A 24,001-nucleotide genomic window follows, 5' to 3' on the forward strand; every position below is an offset into this window, starting at 1 on the left:
TGAATCTCTGTATGTTGTCATGTAACAGTTTGTCAGAAGTATTAAAGGTTGCTTATTTCCAAAGTAAGATGAGTGTCGACTGGGTTGTTCTGTCGTACTATCCCTTTGGTATATTTTCACGTACCCAAAAAGTTCCCTTTTCAATGCACACCACTATTCCATTTCTGGAAGACCAGATCAAGCAAGGCAGCCAACTGTTAACCAGTCTTGTTTCCGAAAGGTCAAGCTGTAAACCTCTAATCTTAGTCCCTGACGGTGACCACCCAGTTCTTCCCTAAATGCAATTCAAACTTCTGAAGGCATCCGTAAGGTCTAATCCCTCCCTGGTCATGGGCCAAACGGAAGAAGCAATCGAGCCCAAAGCTCTTAAAAGGGGAAACTACGCTGGGCACCAAATGCCATGAAGGCTGCTTGGAGCCAGAGCAACCAAGGAAGGGTGTGAAGATCAAGCCCGGGGCAAGTTGCTGCAGTAGCATCCCAGACTGTGTAAGACAAAATACTGAGTTCCAGAACAGCCAACCCTTGTCTCTGAAGGCCTACTTGGGGATGGAGGGCATCCACACAGCAGTCAGAAGGCTGGAGGGGATAGGTTGCCCGAGTGGATTCTTAAAGTTAGCAAGGTAGATGGCACCAAAGCAACACCTTAATATGTGCCAAGGCCTCACACACCTGGGTCTGAAAAAGAAAGGAGCAAAAGGCACAGAAACCCAAAAAGCAAGTCTGAGCCATGCAATGGCACAGAGAATCAAGTCGCCAAGAAGGTTGGTTCCAAGACTTGATTTGTGTCCACTTCCCGAAAGGGAAAAAATCGCATAAACCTGGCACTGAACATCTGGCACCTGAAGAAACGCATGCACTCGAAGTAAATAAACCATATTTCTTGGCCAAAAGCATGTTTATTCATCGATGTTCAAAATCATCCTAGGATTAGGACCCATGTTTTACACACTATTGTATGAGACACCTGCTTGTTGCGTTGTACAGGTATAGAGTAACCAGAGCACCTGCTGGATTATCCAGTGGATTCTTAGTAACTCATACCTCCACCCCTTCCCCTGACCTAATCTACCTCATGCATAGCGGACCAGTGTTCATATGTGGTGCTATTTAAAGAAGGCCAGTACATGACTTGGAATTCAGATCCGGGGAACGAGAGTGGACAGATTTTATTGAGACCCTAGAGGAGCCCAGGCCAATCTCCCAATTTGTTCCAGTTATTGTTGGGTGCATTGGCTTCTACGGCTCCATGAGGGCACCGACAATCAATGTATTATAAAAGTAAAACCTTTGCAATTAAGCCCCTGAATCTTCCATGGCCAATTAAAACCAGACTAACTGAAGTAACCGCATGCAAATGCTGTGGCGCACAACAGGTGCACAAACGGAATAGGAGCGTGAACTACTCTACTTCATTGGTAGAAAGATGGCAATTATGGCTGCTTATGTTTGCATTGCTTATGTCACTGCACACTAGTCATCGATGTGATTGGGCTCATTGGGGTGACATGCAAGCCTTATTAAATGGCCTTCTTGAGGAGTGAGGCTGGATAGGTAGTATGGCATAAGCCATTATAACAGGGGCTGTCCTGAAGCCATGTAGAAGCTTGCAGCCATTTTTGATTGTATACTGCTGTGTGTGAGCAGCCCTCTTCCTCCGCGGGATCACCCCTGGGACTGCCTACAGCTTTCAGTGTGTCCATGCGTTTCCCTCCTTAAACCCTCGTATACATGTTTAAGTAGTCGTTCTACTTTATTTTCCTCAGTAGAGCTGCTGGTGCATGTAATTATGTGATAATGTGTTATTCATATAGTGCCTTAATCCAAAGCGCTTTACAGAGCACATATTTACATACAATATCACCCAACCGAAATTGGTACTCATTTATCAACCTTGGAAGGATGAAAGGCTGAGTTGGCCTTGCCGGGATTCAAACCTGCGACCTACAGATCACACTCAAATCGCAGCAGCAAGCGCTCAACACACTGAGCTATCTTAAAGCAACCGTCCATTGTCTGGGCGTCTGTGCTTTCCCTTCAGTATTTTAAACGGCACCTGTCTCTGATATGCTTAGCCTGGGGTCTTCACACGGGCAGCATATTATCCCTTCTACACCTATGGACTTTACTGTGTTTGGTGTTGTCATTCATGACACAATGGACACAAGCAACAGGGGACTGGGAGGATTTGGTGGTTGACGCCAATGGTCAAGTCTCTAGTGTGGTGCCGTTGACATTGCCAGTTAGCAAGCCTCTCCTCACCTTGACTATTGCAGCATAATCCTCCTAGGCCAGTTTGGGGCGGGGGGGGAGGGGCACACCTCGGGTCAGTGTAAGTCTAGTACAAGTGGCGTACCTGAAGGGCAGTTGAGCATCAATGTTCTAGAACTCCAGCTGGTGCACCGGGTGTTCAGACCGACCACCCCACTGCAGTTTTTTCATAAGTGTGAAGAGGGGAGTGGCACACACATTCCCAGGCACTTTCCCCAAGAGCACAACCAATTTGTCATTGGTGCTTACATAAAAACCTTTATCTTCAAGCCCAGCATTTTCCAGGAGATTTTGCATGGAACACAATTAGAAAAGTATTGACAACTGTGATACATTTGCATGCAAGTGCAGCATTTGCAAAACATTCCCTTAAATTGATGTTCAATTGTATGAGCTTTTTCCAAAACAAGGCGGACTCCAAACATAACTGCCACAACTTTGCATCCAGGTACTCTGAACCACCGGCTAGGTAATGCACTGTGGATGATCTTGATTTTGCTTTCTCTGTCATGCAAAGTTGCAGCATGAGAGCATGACTCTTGGTTTTTTTTTTTTTAAATATGTTTATTTATAGCAAGGCAGTATAGGTTACATACAGTATCGGATGGCAGTATAATATAGCAAAGAAAAGATTTTGGCTTTGTGTCCCTTTCCCCCCATCATTCCGGTTTTCCCGGGCCAGAGATTCAGTCTATCACCCCCGCCTGGTGCGTACTCTCCTGGTCCCTCAGGGCCCAACGGGCGTTGATTGGTTTGAACGTCATTGCGGGAAATCGCTGATCATAGTCCAGCACTGGGGCCCATACATTCTGGAAGCGGTGCAGAGTCCCTGCTCTCGCTGCGGTGACCTTTTCCGCTATTAAGATGTCCCACAATTTTCCCCACCAGTGGGCTAGGCAGGGGCTGTCTTGTGACTTCCAGAAACGGGCCAGAACTGTCTTGCCCGCCAAGAGGCATTGTGTGAGGAGCTTAGCCCTATTGCCGGAGCGGGGGAAGATTCCGGGGATCGGGATCCCCAGTAGAATTGTCTCAGGGTCCAGTGGGAGGGCGGAGCCGGTGATTTGTTCAATGGTTGAGAGACACCTGGTCCAGAATTGCTGGATCTTAGGGCACGTCCACCACATGTGAAAGTAAGAGCCTGGTTGACTGCAGCCTCTCCAGCAGGCGGGGTCCACTTGTGGATTCATGTGGTGGAGTCTGAGAGGGGGGTAATACCAGCGCAGGGTGAGTTTGTATGCACATTCTTTGTTGGTGACGCAGGTGGAGGAGGAGTGGGTGCGGGACCATATGTCTACCCAGGTTTGGTCATCAATCGGATGGCCTAGGTCCGCCTCCCACTGAGCCATGGATCGAGTTTTTGCCGCCAGAAAATCCCTCGAGAAGCGTCTATATATGGCTGAAGTTCTTCCTCTGGCCGGCAGATCCGCGAGAGTTGGCTCCAGTGGAGTCGGGGGGCGAGTTGCCGCCTGGAGGGTCTGGGGGTGTGAACACCAGTGGCGGAGCTGGCAGTATGTGAATCTGTCCCTCTCTTGAAGCCGAAAAGTCTCCTTGCACTGTTCGAAGGTCCGGGGTCTGTTTTCGGAGTACATCTGCCCCAGGGTTTCAAGGCCCCCGTCTATCCAATTCTGGAAGTTGCGGGGGAGAGATCCCGGGGAGAAGTCGGGGTTGTGAAAGATCGGCGAAAGGGGGCCCCGGCCCCTCGGGATTCCCTTCTGCTTTAGAGCCCAGTCCCAGGAGCTTAGGGTCTGCTTCGTTGTCAGTAGGATGTCCTTCCAGCGCGCCCTGAGAGAAGGTTGGATGTGAGGGAGGAACCGGAGGGGGAGCGGAAGCTGGGCTTGCTCCAGTTCCACCCATCTGGGGCGGGCCGTGTTCGACTGCCAGGCGTGTAGGTGTGACAGTTGCGCCGCTGTCCTATAGGCCTGCAGGTCCGGGACCCCTAGGCCTCCTAGCCTGGCGTTACCAATCAGGGTCTTGTGGGGGATCCTGGCCTTTTTGCCTTTCCATATGAATTTCGATATCTTCCTCTGTAAGTCGTGGAGGGTCTGGGCCGGGAAGGGCACCGATAGGGATGAGCAGGCATAGAGGAACCTAGGGAGCAGGTTCATTTTGACGGCTGTGATCCGGCCCATTAGTGAGATCTCTTGCGTGGTCCAGCGCTTCAGGTCCCCCTCCAGCTCCTTGATCAGTTTGGGAAAGTTCGCCTGATAGGTCTCCTTTGGGTTCGCTGGGATGAGAACTCCCAGGTAGGGGATCGAGTGGTCCCTCCACTCGATCGGGCACAGATCCGTTAACGCCTCTTTTTCTTCTGGGCGGAGGCCGATTCCTAGGGCCACTGATTTGGCGAAGTTGATAGTAAAGCCGGTGACCTCCCCCAATTCCTTTATTTCGGCCAGGGCGTGCTTCGCTGAGGTACTGGCTTCCGTAAGTGTCAATAGTACATCGTCCGCGTAGAGAGCGATTTTGTGGTGGGACGGGCCCACCTGAAGTCCCTTAATGGATTCATTCCGCCTGATCTTCTGGGCGAAGGGCTCCATTGTGAGGGCGAAGAGTAGGGGTGACAGCGGGCAGCCCTGCCTTGTCCCACAAGACAGAGGTATCGGGGCTGAGTGGGCGCCATTGATCCTGAGGATGGTTTTGGGCTGCTTGTAGTTCGCCAGGATCATGGCTTGGGCTGTGGGGCCGAACCCAAATGCTTCCAGGGTGCATTCCAGATAGGACCAATCGACTCTGTCAAAGGCTTTGGTTGCGTCCAGGGCCATTAAGGCGAGGCCTTGGGAGTTGCGGTGGGCGATGTTCACTAGGTTCAGAGTCCGCCGGATGTTGTCCCCTGCTGCTCGGTGAAGAATGAAGCCTGTTTGGTCGGGGTGGATTATTTCCGGGAGGATAAGTGCCAGGCGGTTAGCCAAAATCTTCGAGTACAGGTTGGCGTCGATATTCAGTAAGGCGATGGGTCTGTATGACGCCGGATCTCTCGGGTCTTTCCCCGGCTTAGGAAGGAGGACCGTCACCGACTCTTGCATCGTGGGGGTCACAGATCCCGAGACCTGGAAAGAGTTGAAAAGGGCCACCATATGGGGGATAAGTTGGAGCTTAAATATCTTATAGAACCTCGGGGAGAATCCGTCTGGGCCCGGGGCCCGCGATTTGAGGGCCTTGATGGCTTCGTCAACTTCTTCATCTGTTATCGGGGCTTCCAACTGCTCTCGTGTGGAATCTGAGAGACGTGTCAAGGCTGCGTTCCGCAGGTATGCCTCCTGCCTGGACCGATCTCGGGGGGGGTGCTGTCATGACCTGGGTTAAGTGGTCCGAAGCTAGTTGTAGTTTCGTCTGTTCGGAGTGGTGTATCACCCCCTGTGGGTCTCGGAGCCCTATAATTGTGTTGGTCCGTCTCGTTTTAGCTAGCTTGGCCACCAGTAACTTGTTGGCCTTGTTGCTTTTGGCATAGTAAAATTGTTTGGTCTTCGCCAAGAGTTGCGCAGTGTGTTCTGCATAGTGGGCCTCCAATTTCTTCCTGGCCGAGCGGAGCGCTCTCTGTGTTCTGGGAGACCAGCCACTCTTTTTCTGGGCTTCCTCAGCTGCTCGCAAGTCCTCCTCCAGGGATAGGCGGATCTGTTTCCGGTTTCGATGGTATGCTACGCCTTGGGCTATCAAGGATCCCCTAACTACAGCTTTCATTGCATCCCAGTTATTGGCTAGGGAGGTGTCCGCGGCTGGGTTCTCCTCAAAGAAGTTCTTGATGGTGGTGGCTATATTGTCTCTGATTGACATATCATTGAGGATTGGGTCATAGAGCGCCCATCTGCGTGTCGCCTTAGCGTGGGTGTTCTGAATGCTTAGTTCCATTATTATCGGAGCATGGTCTGATAGAATTCGCTGGCCTATAGACACTTCATTAGCGAGGGCGAGAGTTTGGGGGGGAAGATAGAATGAGGTCAATTCTGGAGTGAGTTCGGTGAACGCCCGAGAAGAAAGAGTAGTCTTTCTCGGTGGGGTGAAGCACCCGCCATGTATCCACCACCTCCAGGGTTCTGAAGAGCCGCAGCAGACTGAGGGCCTGACCGAACTCGCCAAGAGCAGGGGGGTTGGATTTGTCTTTAGTGGGGTCTGGAACTCCGTTGAAGTCCCCTCCGATTATTGTCTGGCCTTCCGCAAAGCTTGAGAGGGAGGAGCCCAGGGAATCATAGAAAGTTGCCTGTCCCGAGTTGGGTGCATATGCCGATATCAAGGTGTAGAGATCCCCCAGCAGGAGGCACTTGATGGCCACGAAGCGGCCCTCCGGGCACATCATGGAGTCCAAGATCTGGGGGCGCAGGTCTTTCCGAAATATAATTGCTGTGCCCCCCTTTTTAGAGTTCCCCGAGGCGAAGAACTGGCGTGGATACATGCTAGATCGGAGCCGGCCAAAGTCTGCCGGGAGGAGATGAGTCTCTTGAAGGAACACCACACCGGCCTCCTCATCTTGTAGCTTCTGGAGAATCGATTTGCGCTTGGGGGGAGAGTTGAGTCCGTTAACATTCCAGGAAAGGCATCTCAGCGTCTGGTGTTCCGGGATCGGGGAGCCAGAGGTTCCTTGCTTGGGGGACGGAGGGGGGACTCCAGGTTGTCCATTAGCTGCCATCGTGTAGAGGGTGTAGAGGTGATCTGTACCGCACTTGCAGTTTTAACAGAGGCCCCCAACGGGAGGCCAACTTTTTAACTAGCGGGGTGGGAAACATTGTGGGTGTAACCCCACCCCAGGCCAACAGGGCCAATCGTATCTGGCAAAGTAACGTTTGCATCCAAGGACTCTAAGATGGAGCGGACCTTGGAGGGGGGGCATAGGCCGTGGAGGAAGCCCGCCGCGCTGGGCGAACGTAGGACTGTGTTGGGCCGGAGTTACTGTTTCTGAATTTAGCTGAAAGGGCGTTGGGCGTCCGGGACGCCGGAGGAGCGGAGGACACCCAGGGCCGCTCGGACTCGGGCTATCTTCTCCTGCTTCGGGAGGCCTTGGACCATGGAGGACGCCTGGGTTGGGGAGGGAGGGCTGACGTAGGGCTCCCCGAGGCTTCCAAGTCCGGGGAGGTAGTTCCTTCAGGGGAGGAGGACGTCTGCATGATTTTAGCGGCATCTTCTAAGTGGGATATTCTCCGGAGGGAGCCATTATACGAGAATTGCAATGCTGTGGGGAAGAGCCATCTGTATTTGACTTTACGCTCCTGAAGGAAGAGGGTTAAAGGTCGGAGAGCCCTTCTTTTCTGAAGGGTTGAGAGGGAGAGATCCTGATAAATTTGAAGAGGGTGACCTTGAAAGGAGAGTTCATCTCCGGACCGACTGATAGCGGAGATAGCTTCTTTTGTGGAGAAATAGTGAACTCTCGTAATGACATCCGGGGACTGGTCGGAGTCTACTCCCCGACGCGGACGCAGTCTGTGAGTCCGGTCCAGCAGCAGTTGGGATTTATCTAGTTGTGGGAGGAGGGTTTGGAAGAGGTCTCCTATGTAGCCTGCAAGATCTTGGTCGGGGACTGAGGACGGAACTCCCCGGATTCGGAGGTTATTCCGACGAGCTCTGTTTTCCAGGTCCTCTTGTTTGTATTCGAGGATTTCGCACCTGTCTTGGAGGGCTCTTACTGTCTGCTGAATATCTCCCATGGCAGCTGTTTGGTCTTGGGAGCGATCCTCGATCTCACTCAGTCTCTGCTCCACTTCGGTCACCCTGTGGTCCGTTTGTTCCAATTTGGAGGTGAGTTCCGACATGCAGGACCGAAACTCGGCTTTGATGTCTGCCATAAACGCCAGTAGATCACCTCTGGTAGCTGGGGTGTCACCCACCTCCTGGGAGATCATTGGGGTGGGGGTAACTGAGTCCGGTTTCTTTCCCTTGTCAGGAGCGGTGAGCATGGTAGCAATGTCCACGTTTTTAATAACTTTCGACTGTCTCGACATGTTGGCGAATCGTGGGTGGGGAGATGGTTTGGAAGGCCCACCCTGTGGATGAGTGTCAAGGCTCTTGATTGCGGAGAGGGAATGCTGGTTCGAAGCTTGGCCGGTGCACAGTGGCTTCGGACAAGGGGGTGAGCTCTCCAAGTCTTGGTGGTAGGCAAATGAGTGGGGCGAAGGATCCGGTAGGCAGATAGATTGATGTGCGCCTACTTGGGACTGGGCCAGAGAGAACAGAGCGGGTAATGCAGTGGGCCGGGGCGCCCCAGGAAATACGCCGTCGGGTCGCTTCCGAGGCTGAAGGGGGCTACCCCTCCGGAGTCAGGGATAGCCCGGGCTGGAAGTGTGGCCAGGCCCGGGGGTTAGCCTAGGCGCTTCGGGGGGCGTCAGAGAGCGCCCCGGGCCAGGGCTCCAGGTGGGCGGCGTTGGTCAGGCCCTCCTCGGGGCTTGCAGCTGTGAGTGGGGATGGTAGTGGGAGGGGACCTCCAGGTCCCGGGCCTGAGCGGAGGCCCCAGATGATGGTATGGGCCGGGGCGCCCCAGGAGTGCGGCGTATGGGGTCTGGATCTCTAGGTCTTTGGCAGAGAGGAGTGGAGGCAGGAGCCCGCCGGAGGGCGGAGGGGGGGAGGGTGGTGATGGCGCGGCCCCCACCTCAGGCGCTGTGGCAGATCCGGAGGGCTTCACCCGTGTGGCCTCAGAGGGGTCCTCACCCCCAGCAACCCCTACCTGATGGGCACCGTCCGTGCCGTTCTTCGTCAGGCAGTCGTGTGCAGGCCTGGAGCGGTAGTGCGGGAAGCGGGGGCCCCCCGCGGGCGGCGCAGCTGTGCAAGGGTCGCTTCGGGGAGACCACCGGAGGAGAAGTCCGGGGGGGCTGATGTCGCTCCGCCGCGCCCCGGGCGCTCGAGGAGCTAAGCCGCGTCCGGAAGCGGCTTCAGGAGGCTCTCCCCGCCCTCCTGGGTCGAGAGATGAGCCCGGCCGCCATCTTAGGGAGTCGTTGCTGAGGACGGCTCGGGGAACCGGGGCGGATAACTTCGTCCCCGTCGGGCGTCATGGTCTCCGCTTCGGCCTGCATGGGCCCCAGGTCCTCCGACGTCCTTGGGATCAGCTGGGCTCCGGTATCGAGGCGCGGAGCCGCATTAGGGGCCCAGAAACGGCGGGCCTCGCACGGCGGGCCTCAGGGGAGCAGCCACATCGTTGGCGCTCCAAGCCACTCATGACTCTTGGTTTTAATGGCAGCAACAGTGTCGGACATGTTTGGGTATGCACATCTCTTTCATGTGGCGGTGTAGTCTCCAGTACACTGCATCCATTTCACAATCTACTTGCACAGAAAAAACAGCAGATGTCTTCTCTAAATCCAGTCTCTGAATTTGGCAGCTTGGCTCCTGAAGTCCTAGAGTTTGCCCATCTGTAGCTGCCACAAAGGTGCCCAGACGTCCTTCAGAATGCACACACATATATGCTACTTTAACCCCCAGGTGGCTAACCTTCTCTACTTGTTCAAGTAGTACATTCAACCCAGTTCAGTGTTAATCACATGCACTTTGTCAGATAAGCCTCCAGTAAGGTTGCGTTTTTTTTTATATCACTTCCTTACTGGCCAGTGAGCTACATGCACTGTCTGCAGACCTGTCCTTTAGTAATACGTGGGGAAAGGTTGTGTTTCGTGCACACCCACACTTTGTCCCTAAAAGTAATTTCAGGTGTTCCTGAATTACGTTCGCTTGCTTTTTCCAATTGCCTTCAGCATGATCATTGAAGCTTCGGACACTTGATATTCATAGAACATATGTTCTACATGGACAGGACAAAATGTGTGGAACAAAACGAGCCCCCTTTTCTTCTATCCTTTGACCCCAGGAAAGAAGAGAAACCTGTAGAGCCAAATAAAGTATTGCAAGGTGAATTGTATACTGCATTCTGGAATCCTACAACCTTGCTCAGAAAACATTACCCTCTATACCAAGAGCGCATTCCACATGGAACCGGGGCTACACTCTCCTTCGTAGCTAATGTTCCGCTAGACCTAATGCTAAGCAGCCACAGGATTTTGTCAAAATCACTGTTCGGAGCAGAAAATCTTCGGGAAACCACAAGCCCTAAGCTCAGTACTTCATTGCAGTATGTTGCACAGAAGCATGGACAGCTTATTTGAAAGGGCATGCAGGTTAAGCAATCATTCTCCTGCTATTATTATTATTATTTTTTTTCCTCTGCAAACTAAGAGCCATATGAACATCCCATAGGGTTGCATATCCCAGCATTGGTGAACAGAGAAATATCGGTCTACAAACGGCACAGTTCTTTACTATCAAAGCTCCTTTCAAATAATTGTGGCCTGCTGAGATAGCTGATCTGTGCAACTTAATTGTCCTGAAGGCTTTCGCTTCTTAAAGGGAAGCCAGGTAGCTAGAGGAGCTCAAACTGAACGTAAACTGCATTCTAAACACAAACCGCTTACAGATTTTTAGGCTGCTTGTGAACTCTAGGGGTTGGGCCAACATTATTGGGTGAAGATCCCCTTCCAGACCAGTCCTTTTGTAACTGGCTCCTCGATCGACTTCACAGGAATCCTTAGTTTCCTGAACGGAAACCCTGCTTGTGACATCCACCAAGCGTTGCAAGCACCATGTGCAGACGTTCTCTCCTCTTCTTCTGAGTCTTTGCCTTTGTAACCAATGGGAGAAAATGTGAGCAACAGTGTCCTACTCCAGCTCTGGAGAAATGCATCAATCCCCTCTTCCACTACTTCAGCTGGACACCAGATTGAGTGTTAAAGTTAGAATTGAGCCTGGCCTAAAAAAAGATCTCTCTGAAAAGGCGCATAAATGTTGAGATTGTAAGATTCTTACTCTCACAATCAATGGAATCATATGTGCTGGGTGCTCCAGTAAATCGTCATGTTGGCCACTACTGAAGGTCTACTTCTTCCACTAAGATTCTGATTGATACTGTAGTTCCAGTTTGGTTAACATCCATGGCTTGGTACTGTCCAGATGCATCATGTACCTTACCACTGAGAACTTGTCCATCCTGAGAAAAATGCACCGGTTGACTTAGTCTTTCAATAAAGAATGAATGGTAAAGGACCTGGCCAGCAGTTGAAGGCAGTTTATGGAGATCTACTGCCTCTCTGGACCATCGCCCCACCTCCCATCTCTAGCTGCTCCTGGAACTCTGCCTATCCTGCTTGTTTGATTCCATGGCCATGTCTGGGGAACTTCTTGGCTTGTCCGTTCCATGCCTCAATGTGTTAACCTCCATTTCATCTTTGTGATCCCTTCTGAATCTAGGTTCACCATCCAATGACCCAGACTGCTCATCTGTCAAGGTGCAGAATTGAAGCAGCTGGAATCCTTGCCAGCTGTGAGAGCGATAGGACCTCTTCCAATTGCAGACTTTAACTCCCTTATTGCTTTGGCTTTCTGCGCTGGGAGCTCCGGTGTCCCCTTCATGGCTTTTACTGTAAAGCTCTGAGAGGGTTGGGGGTTGGGGGTGGGAGGTGGGGGGTGGGCGAGGTATGAGTTTACCTTCATGCTCTAGCCTGGTGTGTTCTGCCCTCTTGCGCTGTTCTACTTTATCCAGAGGCTTGCCAAGCCTCCTCATCCTCTGTTTGGCCACCTGTTTACCTGGGATATCTGATACTCGCAGGTCTTCTTCAGAAGATGACATTTCGCCCACCAATCAATCTCAGTGGGGCTAACGAACGTCAGTCCTGTGGTGGGCGGGGGAGAGGAGAATTGTAAGTTGCCAGCCATGCTATTCTCCAGTGGCGAGTGCAAGTATTGCACCCTGTGCTGCGGCACCTGTATTTATTTTTTTACATAGTATGGGTGTTGAAAATCTTCCATTTAAAAAGTTCATCTGCCACGCATTGTCTGAATAAACTATATTAGAAAAATGTCTGGCTTCTAGCTCCTAGGTGAAACTAAAAAGGCCTCGCTAAACAGCGCATATGAGAACAAACGATTACTTTTTGGTTTAAAAGCGAGAACATGAGAAGTGTAGTGCTTGAGGTATGTGTTGGTCCTCCTATTTAAGGTCTCCATGCCCGCCCTTGCGGTCACGATTTCAGAAGTGGCTGTCACCGGAAGTGTAGTGTGCGGGGGAGTGGCAGACTGTGTAGCTATGCCTGGTGGTCAGCGCATATTCTATACTGCCTTCAGCCTGAGCTTCACCCCTTCGCCTTGCTTTTCCTGAGGAACTTGTATTAGTAATTCTAAATTGTACTGAAGTTTACGTTTTAGTGCACTTAATGTAGGAAACCGAAATGCCTCTTGGGGGGGGGGGGGGGCGGGGCTTTCAATTGTCATGTTGAGGGTCGAAGTCTGTAAGAATCTTGAACATTGCACCTTAGTCGCACGAAGTCTCATGCAGTGCGATACATTTTATTTGAACTTGAGGGATGGGGAAGCTGGCTGCAGTTCCTTCCTTCCCAATGCAAACCTTTTTTTTTTTCTTCTCTTGCATTATAGACCACACCCTGTGAAACCCATGAGCAGCAACCCGGTGAAGGCTACAAGCTTTGGGACGGCCATGAAAAACCAGGATAACCTCTTGAACGAAGTAAAGGTAGGTGGGAAACCTACTTCGGAACTGGTGTCTCCAAATCAGTCCTTGAGAGCAACAATCCCAGCATGTTTTCAGTATAACCACTGGCTGCTTAGGTTTATTGCACGGCATTAAATGTATATTGGTTTGGATATCCAGATAGCCTGGAATGAATTTGGCTCTTGAAGACCTAAAAGGTTGCAGGCTTGGCTTGAGCCTCCGCCAAGTGATTGGTTGGATTGTGGATCCCTTCATTTTGTACAGGTTGTTGTGGTGGAGTAAACTGTTGCAAGCCCCATGCCCACTCGATCACCTTTGACTCCTAGCAGTGATCTGGTTGCACCCCTCTTCCCTGTATCTAAAGTAGACCCTCCCTCCCTAATTATTGGATCCCATAGGCGCAACATGAGTCAACGAGAGGCACCATTTGGTAAAAATGGCCTTCTGCTGGGTTTTATCAGGTCGGCACCCTCTAACCCCAAGGGTTTCTCCTGCAAGAGGTTGAGGATTAAATGGGTGACTTGCTCTAGTCAAAGCAGGTTGTGGATGAAAGGAGTAATCGGTCTGTGGTTAAAATGACTGGTTTCTATACCACTCGGGTGAAATTCTATGTAAACGGTGAGAAGGTTACGAAAATACTAAAGGCACGTTTTACTAATGCCTTCCGGTAGTGCATTATGCCCCGATTCACATTAGCCTCTTATTTCTTTTTAAAGGTTTGCACAAAGGTGCGAACCCGAGAGACGGAGAGAATACAATTCTGAACTCGTTTACCTCCTGTTGCACACCCAGTCAGTTCTGGAGAAGTCCTACTGCTTGCAGTGAAGATTTCCTCTGAGCATACATTTATTTAGTTTTAATTTTTTTTAAAAATTTTGTATGCATCTGTGATCTACTTCTTGTTGCCTATAGTATGTGTAGTCAGCCCTTCACTACTCCGCACCGCTCCCACCCCCCCCCCCCCACCTGTTTGAGTTGAGATAAGCAGCTGGGCATGTGCTGCCCCTCCTGACAGCCTCACCGATGGGCCTAGTGCCTTTTGTCACACACAGCAGTTTTTCTTTTCTTTTTATCCCTAGTTCTTTTACTTCTATTTTCCCAAATGGTGTCTCCCCAGTTCTCCTTTTCTTACTCTACCCTCCCCGCCCCCGCCTCTGCTCTGGAGCATCTCAATGCTAGGGGAAGCAGATCCTTTATTTTATTTTTTATTCTTTTTTTTTTTTCCTTCAAGTGTGTTCTAGCGCTGCGTGGTGGGTACAGCAGTAGACCCTTGTACATTTTTTGATGGTTTTGGGACCACTGCTGGTGCTGCAACAAGCGAGCTGCGTGAATACTTTCCCGGCGTTGGCAGAGGGGGAAAGGCCTGGTTTCTCGTCGTCCTCCACGGCACCTTCATTTCATTGCCACAAGTGTGAACTTCCTGACATGGGGTTTCCGTTCCGTGGACCAGTCGCCCCTGTTTATGTTTTTATACTGGCAAGGGCCGGCATGTTGCTGGTGGTTGTTGGTGATCTCCTGGAAGGCTCTTCTTTGCTACGCATTTTCTCCTGCATCTGAATTTTCGTGGCGCTCATTCTTGCAGCATGATCCTGCTTCTTGGACTGGTTATCGTTTTCAGGCTTGATGAACCTAGCATCCGTCTCCAATGCATCTCCCCTAGAGGACTGACTTGACTGTGGAGGGAGGGCATGCTTCTCCACCCCTTGCCTGTCACTGGCCACAGTGACTTAGTTCCTGAGCGCTTCACTCTAGGCCATCTGAGAATGGACTTGATCTTGAGCCTCTCGGAAAGGGGTACATCAAACTAAAGTGGACTAGGTGTTGTCACTGGTCTTCACTATGTCAACACCAAAGACCTTTTAATCAATTTGCAAATGCCGGCATTACGATGGAGTTATGCAGAACTTGCGTTTTGGCCTTGGTCTTCTATAGAAGCTGAGTATGCCTGTTTTTCTCCTTTTTCCTTTACAACCCAGGAACCAAGAAACCTTTTGAGGCCCCCTCCTAATATTTTTGTTTTTCTGCTCTGGGCCATAGACCGTTAGTCTATGGCCACAGGAGACATCAGCCTGGTCTCCTGGAGAATTGATATATATATATATTTTTTTGGTTTGGTGTCGGTCATCTCTGCTTACTGAGCCACAGGCCTTTTTGACCTTGGAACCTAGTGATCGTGGGGATCAGAGGCGTTGCTAGGGGGGGGGGTGGGGCGGCGGGCGGTGGGCGTGTTATGGCCACGGGTCTTTTGGTTAGCTCCAGATAGAATCTCAAGGTCTACAACCGAAAGGCTAGCTAGCCCCGAGTCCTGACAATCTCGCCATTAGTGTAGCCTGGATTGTTTCCAAACCTAGCAACACCCCTGGTGGGGATGGAGGTGATGCCTGCCTTTCTGAGATGGTGTCGGTGTCATGAATCGACGCTACTGCCCCCTATGGATGTCCTGGTTGGTGCGACAACGAACCAGGATAACCTCTCCTACCTCCAAATATGGCGGAAGACGGATCTGCGGTCTAGTTCCTGGGAAACGCAGCAACGCTAGATAAGCGCCCCGCCCCTGCGGTACGGCGCGTGTTAATGCTTCATTTCTGAACTTCTTGTAGCTGTTCCTAGCGTTTGCTCTTCCAGAATCCCTGTCTGGCGATTCCCTCTGTGTTCCTTCCTGGATTGTTTTTCCTACGCTACCACTCTGCATGCTACAGCTGATCTTCTTTCCTGGACTCTTTGCTTCGCGGTCCCTGCAGATCTCACCTTCTCTCCTTCCTGGGTACTCTGCTTCCGCGGTTCCTCCGGACCGCTTCCATTCCTTCCTAGGCTCACTACTACGCACTCGTGTGGTGATTACTACCTTCTCCTCTCCTCCCTGGGAATAGACTGCCAATTCTGTGAACTCAAAAGTATACATCGACGAAGTGGCGTTGGAAGAAGATCGTCCTTATCTTCACAATTCCCACACTTCCAGGAAACGCAGGCAGAAGGAGCTGACGAAAAAAACTACCCAAGCACTCACAGGTGAGCCCATCAATAGATCGAGACAGCCTCTACAAGAAAAGTAGTGATAATCATGACGGTCAGTCCTCCAGGGTGGATGAGTCGTAAAACCAGATTGGGGCAGCCAGCATGATCATCCTGCAAGAAGCCTGAAACTTGCACACAGATGAAGTAGATACTACTTTCATTCCGAACCTGAACTTGGATTTTTCCCTCTGTTTTCTTGCTGAACCCCCTCTCTGGAAGCTGATCTGATGCTGTCCATTTACTTGGAATGGACTAAGAAATTCTCATGCCGTGTTCTTTACGGAGGCCCTTCCCCTGGTAAGCAGCCATCCAAAGCAACTTGGCTATTTTGCATCCCAAATGTATTACACTCAAACGTTTCCCCTCCTCTATACCCATTTGCACAGGCGTGTGCGCCTTTCAGAGGCGTGTCTTTTTGGATGATCGTTCTCGGCCACCACATGGTCCTCAATGCATCAACGCCATCTCTATGGCAAGAGTATGGAAGAAAAAGGACATGGCCTTCGGAGTAAATTAATCTTACTCACTGCAATGACTAAGGCGGGGGGCTTTCATTTGGAGAGGCATGGCTGTAGAAGGTCTAAATTGGGGAGAATGTTTTGCTGTTGAAAAAGGCACCGTTTTCACCCCCGTTGACTAACCTTCCAATTGCATAAAGAAAGGGGATTATTGATTCGGACTACGTGAGTACCATTGAGTGACTGATCGCAAGATGTCATGGACTCCTCTTTCTTTGTCAGTTATTTTATTCTCTAGTAAATATACTGTGAACATAAATAAAAGCAAGTGATCTTTACAGGGATTCCCATTTGACCAGTATAATCCCTGCATTGAGCAAGCCTAGTCTAATCTGTACTCGCGAGCCATTTTTAGTTCTGGCTATTATGAGCCACAACGTTGTCTTTGGAAGTGAAGATGTGAGGATTGACACGCAGCTATTGGGTGTTTGGATTTTTTTCCTATGCCTGTAGACCTGCTAGTTCCGCCCCCAAAACTACAGGCCCCACCCTGCCCAAAACACCCCTCCTGCGATCTCTCGGGAATCTGTTTTTAGGGAAATGCAGATGTTATTTCTTAGCAGTATTTTTGAAAGAGTGGCATAATTGCAGATATATAAATGGGCTCCTGGTGTGGTGATATCTTTACCAATTGTTCCTTAGCCAATTCATTTACAAGCATTGCGCGTCTCCTTGCGTCTGTTCAGTGCACTGAATTCCCGGTCAAAACGAGCATTGGCAAAGGAAAAGTCTGTCTGGCTAATGCCTAAAGAAGAGGTAATGTGCCAATGTGCTAGCACCATTTGCCCTGTAGTACCCAGTGCTGGTCAATGGGCCGGAACTTGCCAGGTCGAGACCCGACATCGTAGTTCTCCCTGGATCTCTGACTTGACCTGGTCTGCCTCTGCCCTGACAAGGCATTGCTCTATTGGTCTATAGGCCAGTCAGAGCAGCCCACACTCTGCTTTTTTGGGGGGCGGGGAGAGAGACAATTGTACACGCTTTGCCTAACATATTTCTATAAAGATCTATATATTTGTGTTAGGACCTTACTATGGTTTGTGTACTTTTCAACCCACCTTTATTAAGCAGAGTACTGTTGAAAGCCAAACTGGGTAGTGAGGAGAGCAAGTGAGTTGTGAAGATTTGCCCAGGATGTGACTAGATTTTGCAATCTAGGAGACTGGAGTGGTTCTTTTTGCCGATTGTGGCCATGTGCTGCGTTTCAAGGCACAAGGAAAGGATACCTGTGCGTTTACAGTGTTGCTTTTTTTCCCAGAAAGCAGACTGAACACCCCTTGGGTGTTTTTGGGGCCGGCAAGCTTGGTCAAGTGTCTGGCTACCAGGATTTCACCCAGGTTGTCACGTTCCCAGTGTTGAGGCTTACACACAAGACCTGGATTTTGTTTTCCAGTGAATATGGCACTATAGATTGCTTGGGTTTCAAAGGGGAGCACACTTTATACTTTGCCAGCGTAGTTGTTGGAAAATCTCTCAGGTTATTTTTCTTGTGTTGTTTTTTTTTTTTTAAATACATTTTTAAATGGCCAATGCTCTTTTTGTCTTGTGTACTTTCTTCTATGGGGTAAGGTCAATTGAATTAAGTGTGTGTGTGTGTGTATATGTCTAAGATATGTTCACTTACTGTGCGTATTCATGGGTGCCAGCTTTTGATTTTCGCTATGCAAGCACAAGTTCCCGTAAAGAGTGAAGTGAGAGCCTTGTTCATCCCCAGGTCAAAACAACACATTTTACAAGTTTCAGCAGGAGGCAGGCAAGCTGAGTTAAGCAAACTTGCCACCTAATCTGCCAGTATTCTAAAATGTCATGGGGTTACTTTGCATGGAGGTAGAAAGGTTGCTATAGCAATCAACGGGCAGCAATTTTTCTGGTGTCTGGCAAATGCCATGCAAAATGGACTCCTTGTCACAGCCTCCTCGCATGTAAGCCCTACTGCTCGCTTGCAGCTTGCCTTCACACCTCTGTGGATGATGTGATCCCCTTTTGAGTGGAAATGATAACCTATTTTGGGCGCACCACTGCCATGGAAGTGATTTAAAGTGAAATTGATGTGTAGTGTGGAGTTTGGAAAGGAGCAGCTTGAAAGAAATGGCACCATTTTAAAACTATTAAGAGTGGAGTTCAATGGCCAGCTCTGCCCCCTCTGAACTCCGCCCTCTCCTCCCAACCCTGTACCCACTTTCCTTTTTTCTTCTATTTCCATCACTGGTATTGCCATTAAGGCAGTGGCAGAAAATACCTAACCTGTTCCTAAACAAAAGCCCAAACCTTTTGGCGGGGTCATTGCTTGGCTATCCAGTAACTTGATCAGAGTCGGTTAGGGGATTGTACGCAGTCCCAAGGGCATCAATTGTACCTCCTGGTGACCCTCCAAAGCGTAATGCCTGCTGTAGTCGCTTGTTTGCCGCGATATGCCTGTGTCCCTCTACCCTTGGCAATATAATTACGTGTGCTTTCTTTCTCCTTTGCAGAAGTATGACCCGTCTGACCCCGCCGCAGCCTACGTGCAGCTCACGCACGACGAGCTCATCCAGCTGGTCGTGAAGCAGAAGGACACGATCAGCAAGAAGGAGACGCAGGTGCGTGAGCTGGAGGAGTACATCGACATCCTGCTGGTGCGCGTGATGGAGGAGACCCCCAGCATCCTGAGCAACCTGACGCAGCTCGGCAAGCAGATGGGGAAAGTGTGAGGGGCCGAGCAGCTCCAAACGCGTGCGGGCGGCAGCCCGGCGACCTCTGCCGTGTGCTGGAGGACGCGGAGCTCCCCGGCGCCAGGCCTAGACACTGGAAGCTGGCTAATCATTACCCTTCTGTGGACGCTTCGCATGGGGCGCCCGAGCACACTCACTCAATATTTTAAGAGCTGAAGGACCTAGCGAGCAGATCTTTATCGTGGCTTTGCAGTATCCTCGCAGCCCTCGCCCTCGGTCGGATTATTTTTTTAACTATCGATTTCTCACCGTGCTGTTTGCCCTGGAGGAAAAGCAGTAGGGCGCTACTGAGAATATCCACACTTCAAATTCCAAAGAGGAGACCCTGGCTCCCCTTTCATAAAAGTTGTACTGTTTCTCTGCCCTTCTTCTTGTGTTCATGTTGTCTGTCCCTCTTCTGTCATGCCAACGTTAACTAGGAGTGGGAGAGTCTGCGTGGGCAGGATGCACTTTCCCTCCGATATATGAAGTTTTTGGACACTTTTGCAATGGCCTTTATGAGTGCACCCCCTGCTGGTGAAAGTCTGATTCTTTAGTTCCATCTTTCAGCACGATCCTAGGTGACTGACGGTCTTTCTAATTGGCAATCTCGGCGGTAAAACTTCAGTTGCCGGGTTCGACCACCCTTATTTTGTCGCCTCCCTCATGGTTCCCCTGCAGTCCCACTCCTATGTTTTTACACTACAGAAAACGGAACAGCACCGAGTGGTTGGGACCGGCATCGGAAGTTGAGACCCTTGCTATGCATCGCTCTACTGTTCGTAGAGATTACCAGCTGTAGTTGTTGCCAATGATATTTGTGAACCTTTGCTCAGTGTGTGTGTGTGTGGGGGGGGGGGGGTGTTGGAATGCCTTCATGCACTTTCTGCATGCTGGATCTTCAAATGCACTTTACTGCATGCCTTGTATGCTTGGGGGGTGGGGGGAGGGGGTTTATGCCTTCAGCCACTGTAGCACCCTTCCGCACCGGTAACCGAGCTGCACTGCCTTGCAACACTGTGGTACTCTGAAAGGCAGGCAGGGTCGGTACCAAAGAGGAACGTCGTACCCGCCATCCCAGGCGTTTGTTCTGCTGGACTTCCAAAGCCTCACTCGCTGCTTTACCTTCATTTAGAGCTAAGCGATTCAGCCAAGGAGTTCCGCTGTTGGTCTTCCTGGAGGGTCCTTCTTAATCGAACCGTGACCCCATTTCACCTGTTCTGGCAGTTCACCCACACTTTGAGTAAACGTGTGATATGCTGGAAAAAAGCCTTTAAAGTAGAGTCGCCCCCAGCAAAACAAATGTAGGCTGTAAGTGGTTACTCTGGGCACGGGGGTTGGGGGGGGGGGGGAATAGTGTGTATATGTATATATGTATATATATATATATATATATATATATATATATATATATTCCTCCCAACCGTGGAATTGGTTAAGTTCGACCTCTTGCCTACATGGAGCTCATTGGAAAGACCACTGAAGGGGAAACGTGCGCGGTCTACAGAGAGGCCACACAAGTTACTTGCTCGCTTGTCCAGCCTGGCACTTTATGCTGTGCTTGCTAGCAACATATGAAGAATTATTGGAAGGGCGAGTAGGTGACCTTTACTTTCCCAAGCTTGCTTTCCCAAGCTTGCTGCTGCAGCTCCATCTGGTCTTCCAGGACCCCATAGTGCAATCCCCAGGCCTTCTTCATGTCCAGCTCCACTGCTGTAGCGTAGGTAGACCCATTACCATCCAGATCCTTGGAGAAACCTCCCCACGCGTGTCTGTTTTCTGTAAAACCGTGGATGGTTTCTGCATCTACCAATGCTGCCTAATTGCGACCTGAACACTAACCAAATTAATTCCTCTAGTTAAAAGGAAGAGGTCGCAGGGCTCACAAGGCCTGCCCTATTGTTGTTCTTAGTTTGGACGTTTTTGGTTCCAGTTGCTCCGCTTTCAAGACCCCAGACTTTCGCTGTGTTGTGAGAACGTTTTCTTTAGTCGCTCACTTTATTTGGGTCTGGGTTCTTCCTGATGGAGGTGCAGGCAGCCTAGCTTCACCCCTGTCTCCATCCAGTCTATTGTGCTGCGGCCTCCCTCCAAGGCTTTAAAGCTACAGGGCAAAAATCTTAACATTGATGGGCTTGGCCCTGAGTGTATACATCTGAGTATTCCGCCTAATTACGTGAGAGAAGAGGAACACGTGTCCTGTAAGTGCCTTTTTCTGTCCATTGGCCACCTTAATTTAAGGTCCAGACATGCGTTCTGGGGAAAGGCTTTCTTTGTGATTTTTTTTGTGTAGGTGGTGGTTGGGGGAAGGGTATGTTTATTTCCATACAGCACTTTAATATTGCGCTTTAGATGGACGCTCTACTTGTGCCACATCGTCGTGGTGGGGGCTATTGTTCAGTCCGACACGTATCCGTTAATGATATTGGTGTGACCTTTGGGTGGTCTTATTTTTTTTTTTCCCCCACTTGAAGTTCTAAAACCAAATTCTTCTTCCCCTTCCTAAGATTTATTTTTTATTTCAAAGAAGGCCTGTTAGTTTTAGTCTCCCTCTTAATTGCCTTTGCACCATTCTGTTTATGGCGTGCACCATTCACCCCCCCCCCCCCCCGCCCCCTGCTTTCCCCCACAAAACAATTGTGTGCAATTCTGCGTGCTTTGTTGGCTGGCATTGTCCTCGGCCTCTCTTGGAGGTGATGAGGCAGACTTGCTGTGCTCAGAACAGCCTAATAGTTGCTCCTATCCCCGATGAAGGGATTCTTAAGGCTACATGAACGCTAGCCTTCTGTGCCATCTTGATGATAAACGCCCGACAGTGCTGCTCTTAGTTGCCAGAAGTGCAGAACCTACATTTAATTTTGGCAGATGGTGGACGACGATCTTGACCAAAAAGCCGACTGGGGCATTCTGTACCGTCCAGTGTTCAATTACCCGACTGAATCACTCTTTGACATTCCTCGAGCCCAACATCGCTGTAAAGTGCACCAGAAAGAGCGCCTGGCAATCGATCATGGCACTGGATCTCCTGGCACAAGTTCCCGTTTGACCCTGTGTGTTGCCATGCTGTGACTCTCACATAGGTATTTTTATGCTTTGTTCTTGAAATCTAGTGTGGATTTTTTTAAAGGGCTTTTTTTTCTGAAAAGTTTCTCTACTTCAGCAAACTTCTGTTCCTTACAGAGGTCTTTTAACAAAGTTGGCCCTCCCTGTGACCATGCACATTTGAGGTGACTTGGGGGGGGGGGGGGGGGGAGGTGGGGGGAGGGGCGAGGCGCCAAGGGGGTCTCCACGGTGTGGTTGCTTAGTTGAGTATACTGGTACTAGACCGGCTCATGATGTGATACATTTGTAGTTTGGTTTTGAAGTAGATGGGCCTATGCCCATACCTGTAATGATCGATTATGTTCGGCGCTGTCTCTTAACGGGAGACCATCCTCCTATATTTGTAGGTTCCAATTCGCAAATCACTAATGATTCAAGTGTAATCCACCGGACCGCGAAGTCTGAGAGATTTTTATTTAATTACTTATTTAATTAGATCTGCCTCTGCAAAGTGTTGTAATAGTGCCACAAGAAGTCTGGTTCCAATGCACTCTCATCTGTCCTGCAAAAATGCCTCTTCGCCTTGTATTGGTAGGGTGGGTGTAAGCTGCTCCTGGACTGTTCCATTGTGGCCTTTTTCCAAATCCTCTATACCTCAACCTTTGTTTTTCCTCTTTTGCCTACTTCTTTCTTGACTTATTTAAATGTTTTGTTGGAAAATGAATGCGCACTTTCCCAGTCACTGTTCAGGAAATATATTTATATAGAGAATTATTGTGTGGCCATCTATCCGGATGAAGGAAAAATGCATTTTTTTTTATTGAGATGGATAAGTTTTACTGAAATAAAAAATATTTTAATGTGTACGTTTGGTGCCTTTGACATTGGGGGTGTGTTTGCAGAGAGCACTAGATGACTCTGAACATCAAAGCAAGATGTTTTTAGTCCTGGCTTGCTTGGCTCCATAGGATGAGATCCTAATATGATGGTAGTGGCAGGTGGTTTGCCCCCACCCATCCCCTGGTCCCCCCCCCCCCCCCCCCCTTCCTGCGCCTGCCACTGCTCCGCACAGACCTATGCTCCATGAACCATTGGTCCCGTCACTAAAAACGCCTTTGATAGTTGCCACAAAGTTGGTCACTTTACAGAGGGGTGCAATAGCTCAGCTCACCAGCTCCGTGCAAGAAGTGAAACGAGCAAAACGTGCCGTTCATTACAGGCCGGACAGACCTTGAAGTGGACGGGAAGTGTCATTTTAAAAAAATGTATATTTGGACAGTGTGAAAAACCACGGCAGCAAACTACAAAGCAACCTGATTGCAAATGTGTGTATGTAGCACATGTAAATTGCTGGGACAGTTTCTTTTCATGCATGCGTACATCTCTGCAATGTCATGTGCTTATTATTGCCCCCCATATATGTTCGATGTAATAACTGGACCCGCCTTTTTAGTCTTGACTGTCCCTTCCATGCTAGAGCAGCGCCAGCATTCTGCCAGTAGCGCTCGCAGCTTTAGCTCTGCAAGCATGACCTTCCCTCTGCGTGGAACTGTCTTTGCAAAGCCCCACCTGCAACCTGTGGCTCTTCCACTGTTCATCGACTCTGGTATCTCGGCGCGCCAAGTGCTGCAAGGACACGCGCCAAGAGCCTGCACTCAGTCCACTTTGAGGATGTATCCATTTTATTATTTATTTAATAGGTTTTTAGGTAACCCAGTTGATCGTCTACAGCACATCCCGGAATTCACAAAAAATAAGGCACAACAAATCACAGCTCAAATAAGTAGATCACCTTTCAGAAGTATAAACCCCTCATGGTGCAGTGTTAGGAAAAGTAACCCAACAGCACAGCCTGTAAAATTCGAATGGAAATACACAAGGTGATCGGTGTGTCAAAGACCAATTAACTCAAGTGGACGCAACACTTAATTGCAGAAGTCGAAATACATTTCCTCTCCTGGTGTTAAGCTGTAGAGCATGTTTCTGCAACTCTAGATGGCCAA

General features: G+C 49.9%; 1 protein-coding gene across 2 annotated transcripts in view; it reads left to right on the forward strand.

The window, feature by feature from the left end:
- Positions 1–22,864, forward strand: part of RAB11FIP1 (RAB11 family interacting protein 1) — a 91,607-nt gene extending 68,743 nt beyond the window's left edge. For both annotated transcript variants that reach the window (XM_069617957.1, XM_069617956.1), the window contains 2 exons: positions 12,661–12,757; positions 18,741–22,864. In XM_069617957.1, coding sequence (XP_069474058.1) covers positions 12,661–12,757; positions 18,741–18,959 — 316 coding nt within the window. In that variant the 3' untranslated portion in view covers positions 18,960–22,864. The remainder of the gene's footprint in view (positions 1–12,660; positions 12,758–18,740) is intronic.
- Positions 22,865–24,001: the final 1,137 nt, after the last annotated feature.

The sequence above is a fragment of the Ambystoma mexicanum genome, chromosome 10 (genome assembly GCF_040938575.1).
Source record: "Ambystoma mexicanum isolate Mex_15411 chromosome 10, UKY_AmexF1_1, whole genome shotgun sequence".
In the NCBI taxonomy this organism is placed as follows: Eukaryota; Metazoa; Chordata; class Amphibia; order Caudata; family Ambystomatidae; genus Ambystoma; species Ambystoma mexicanum.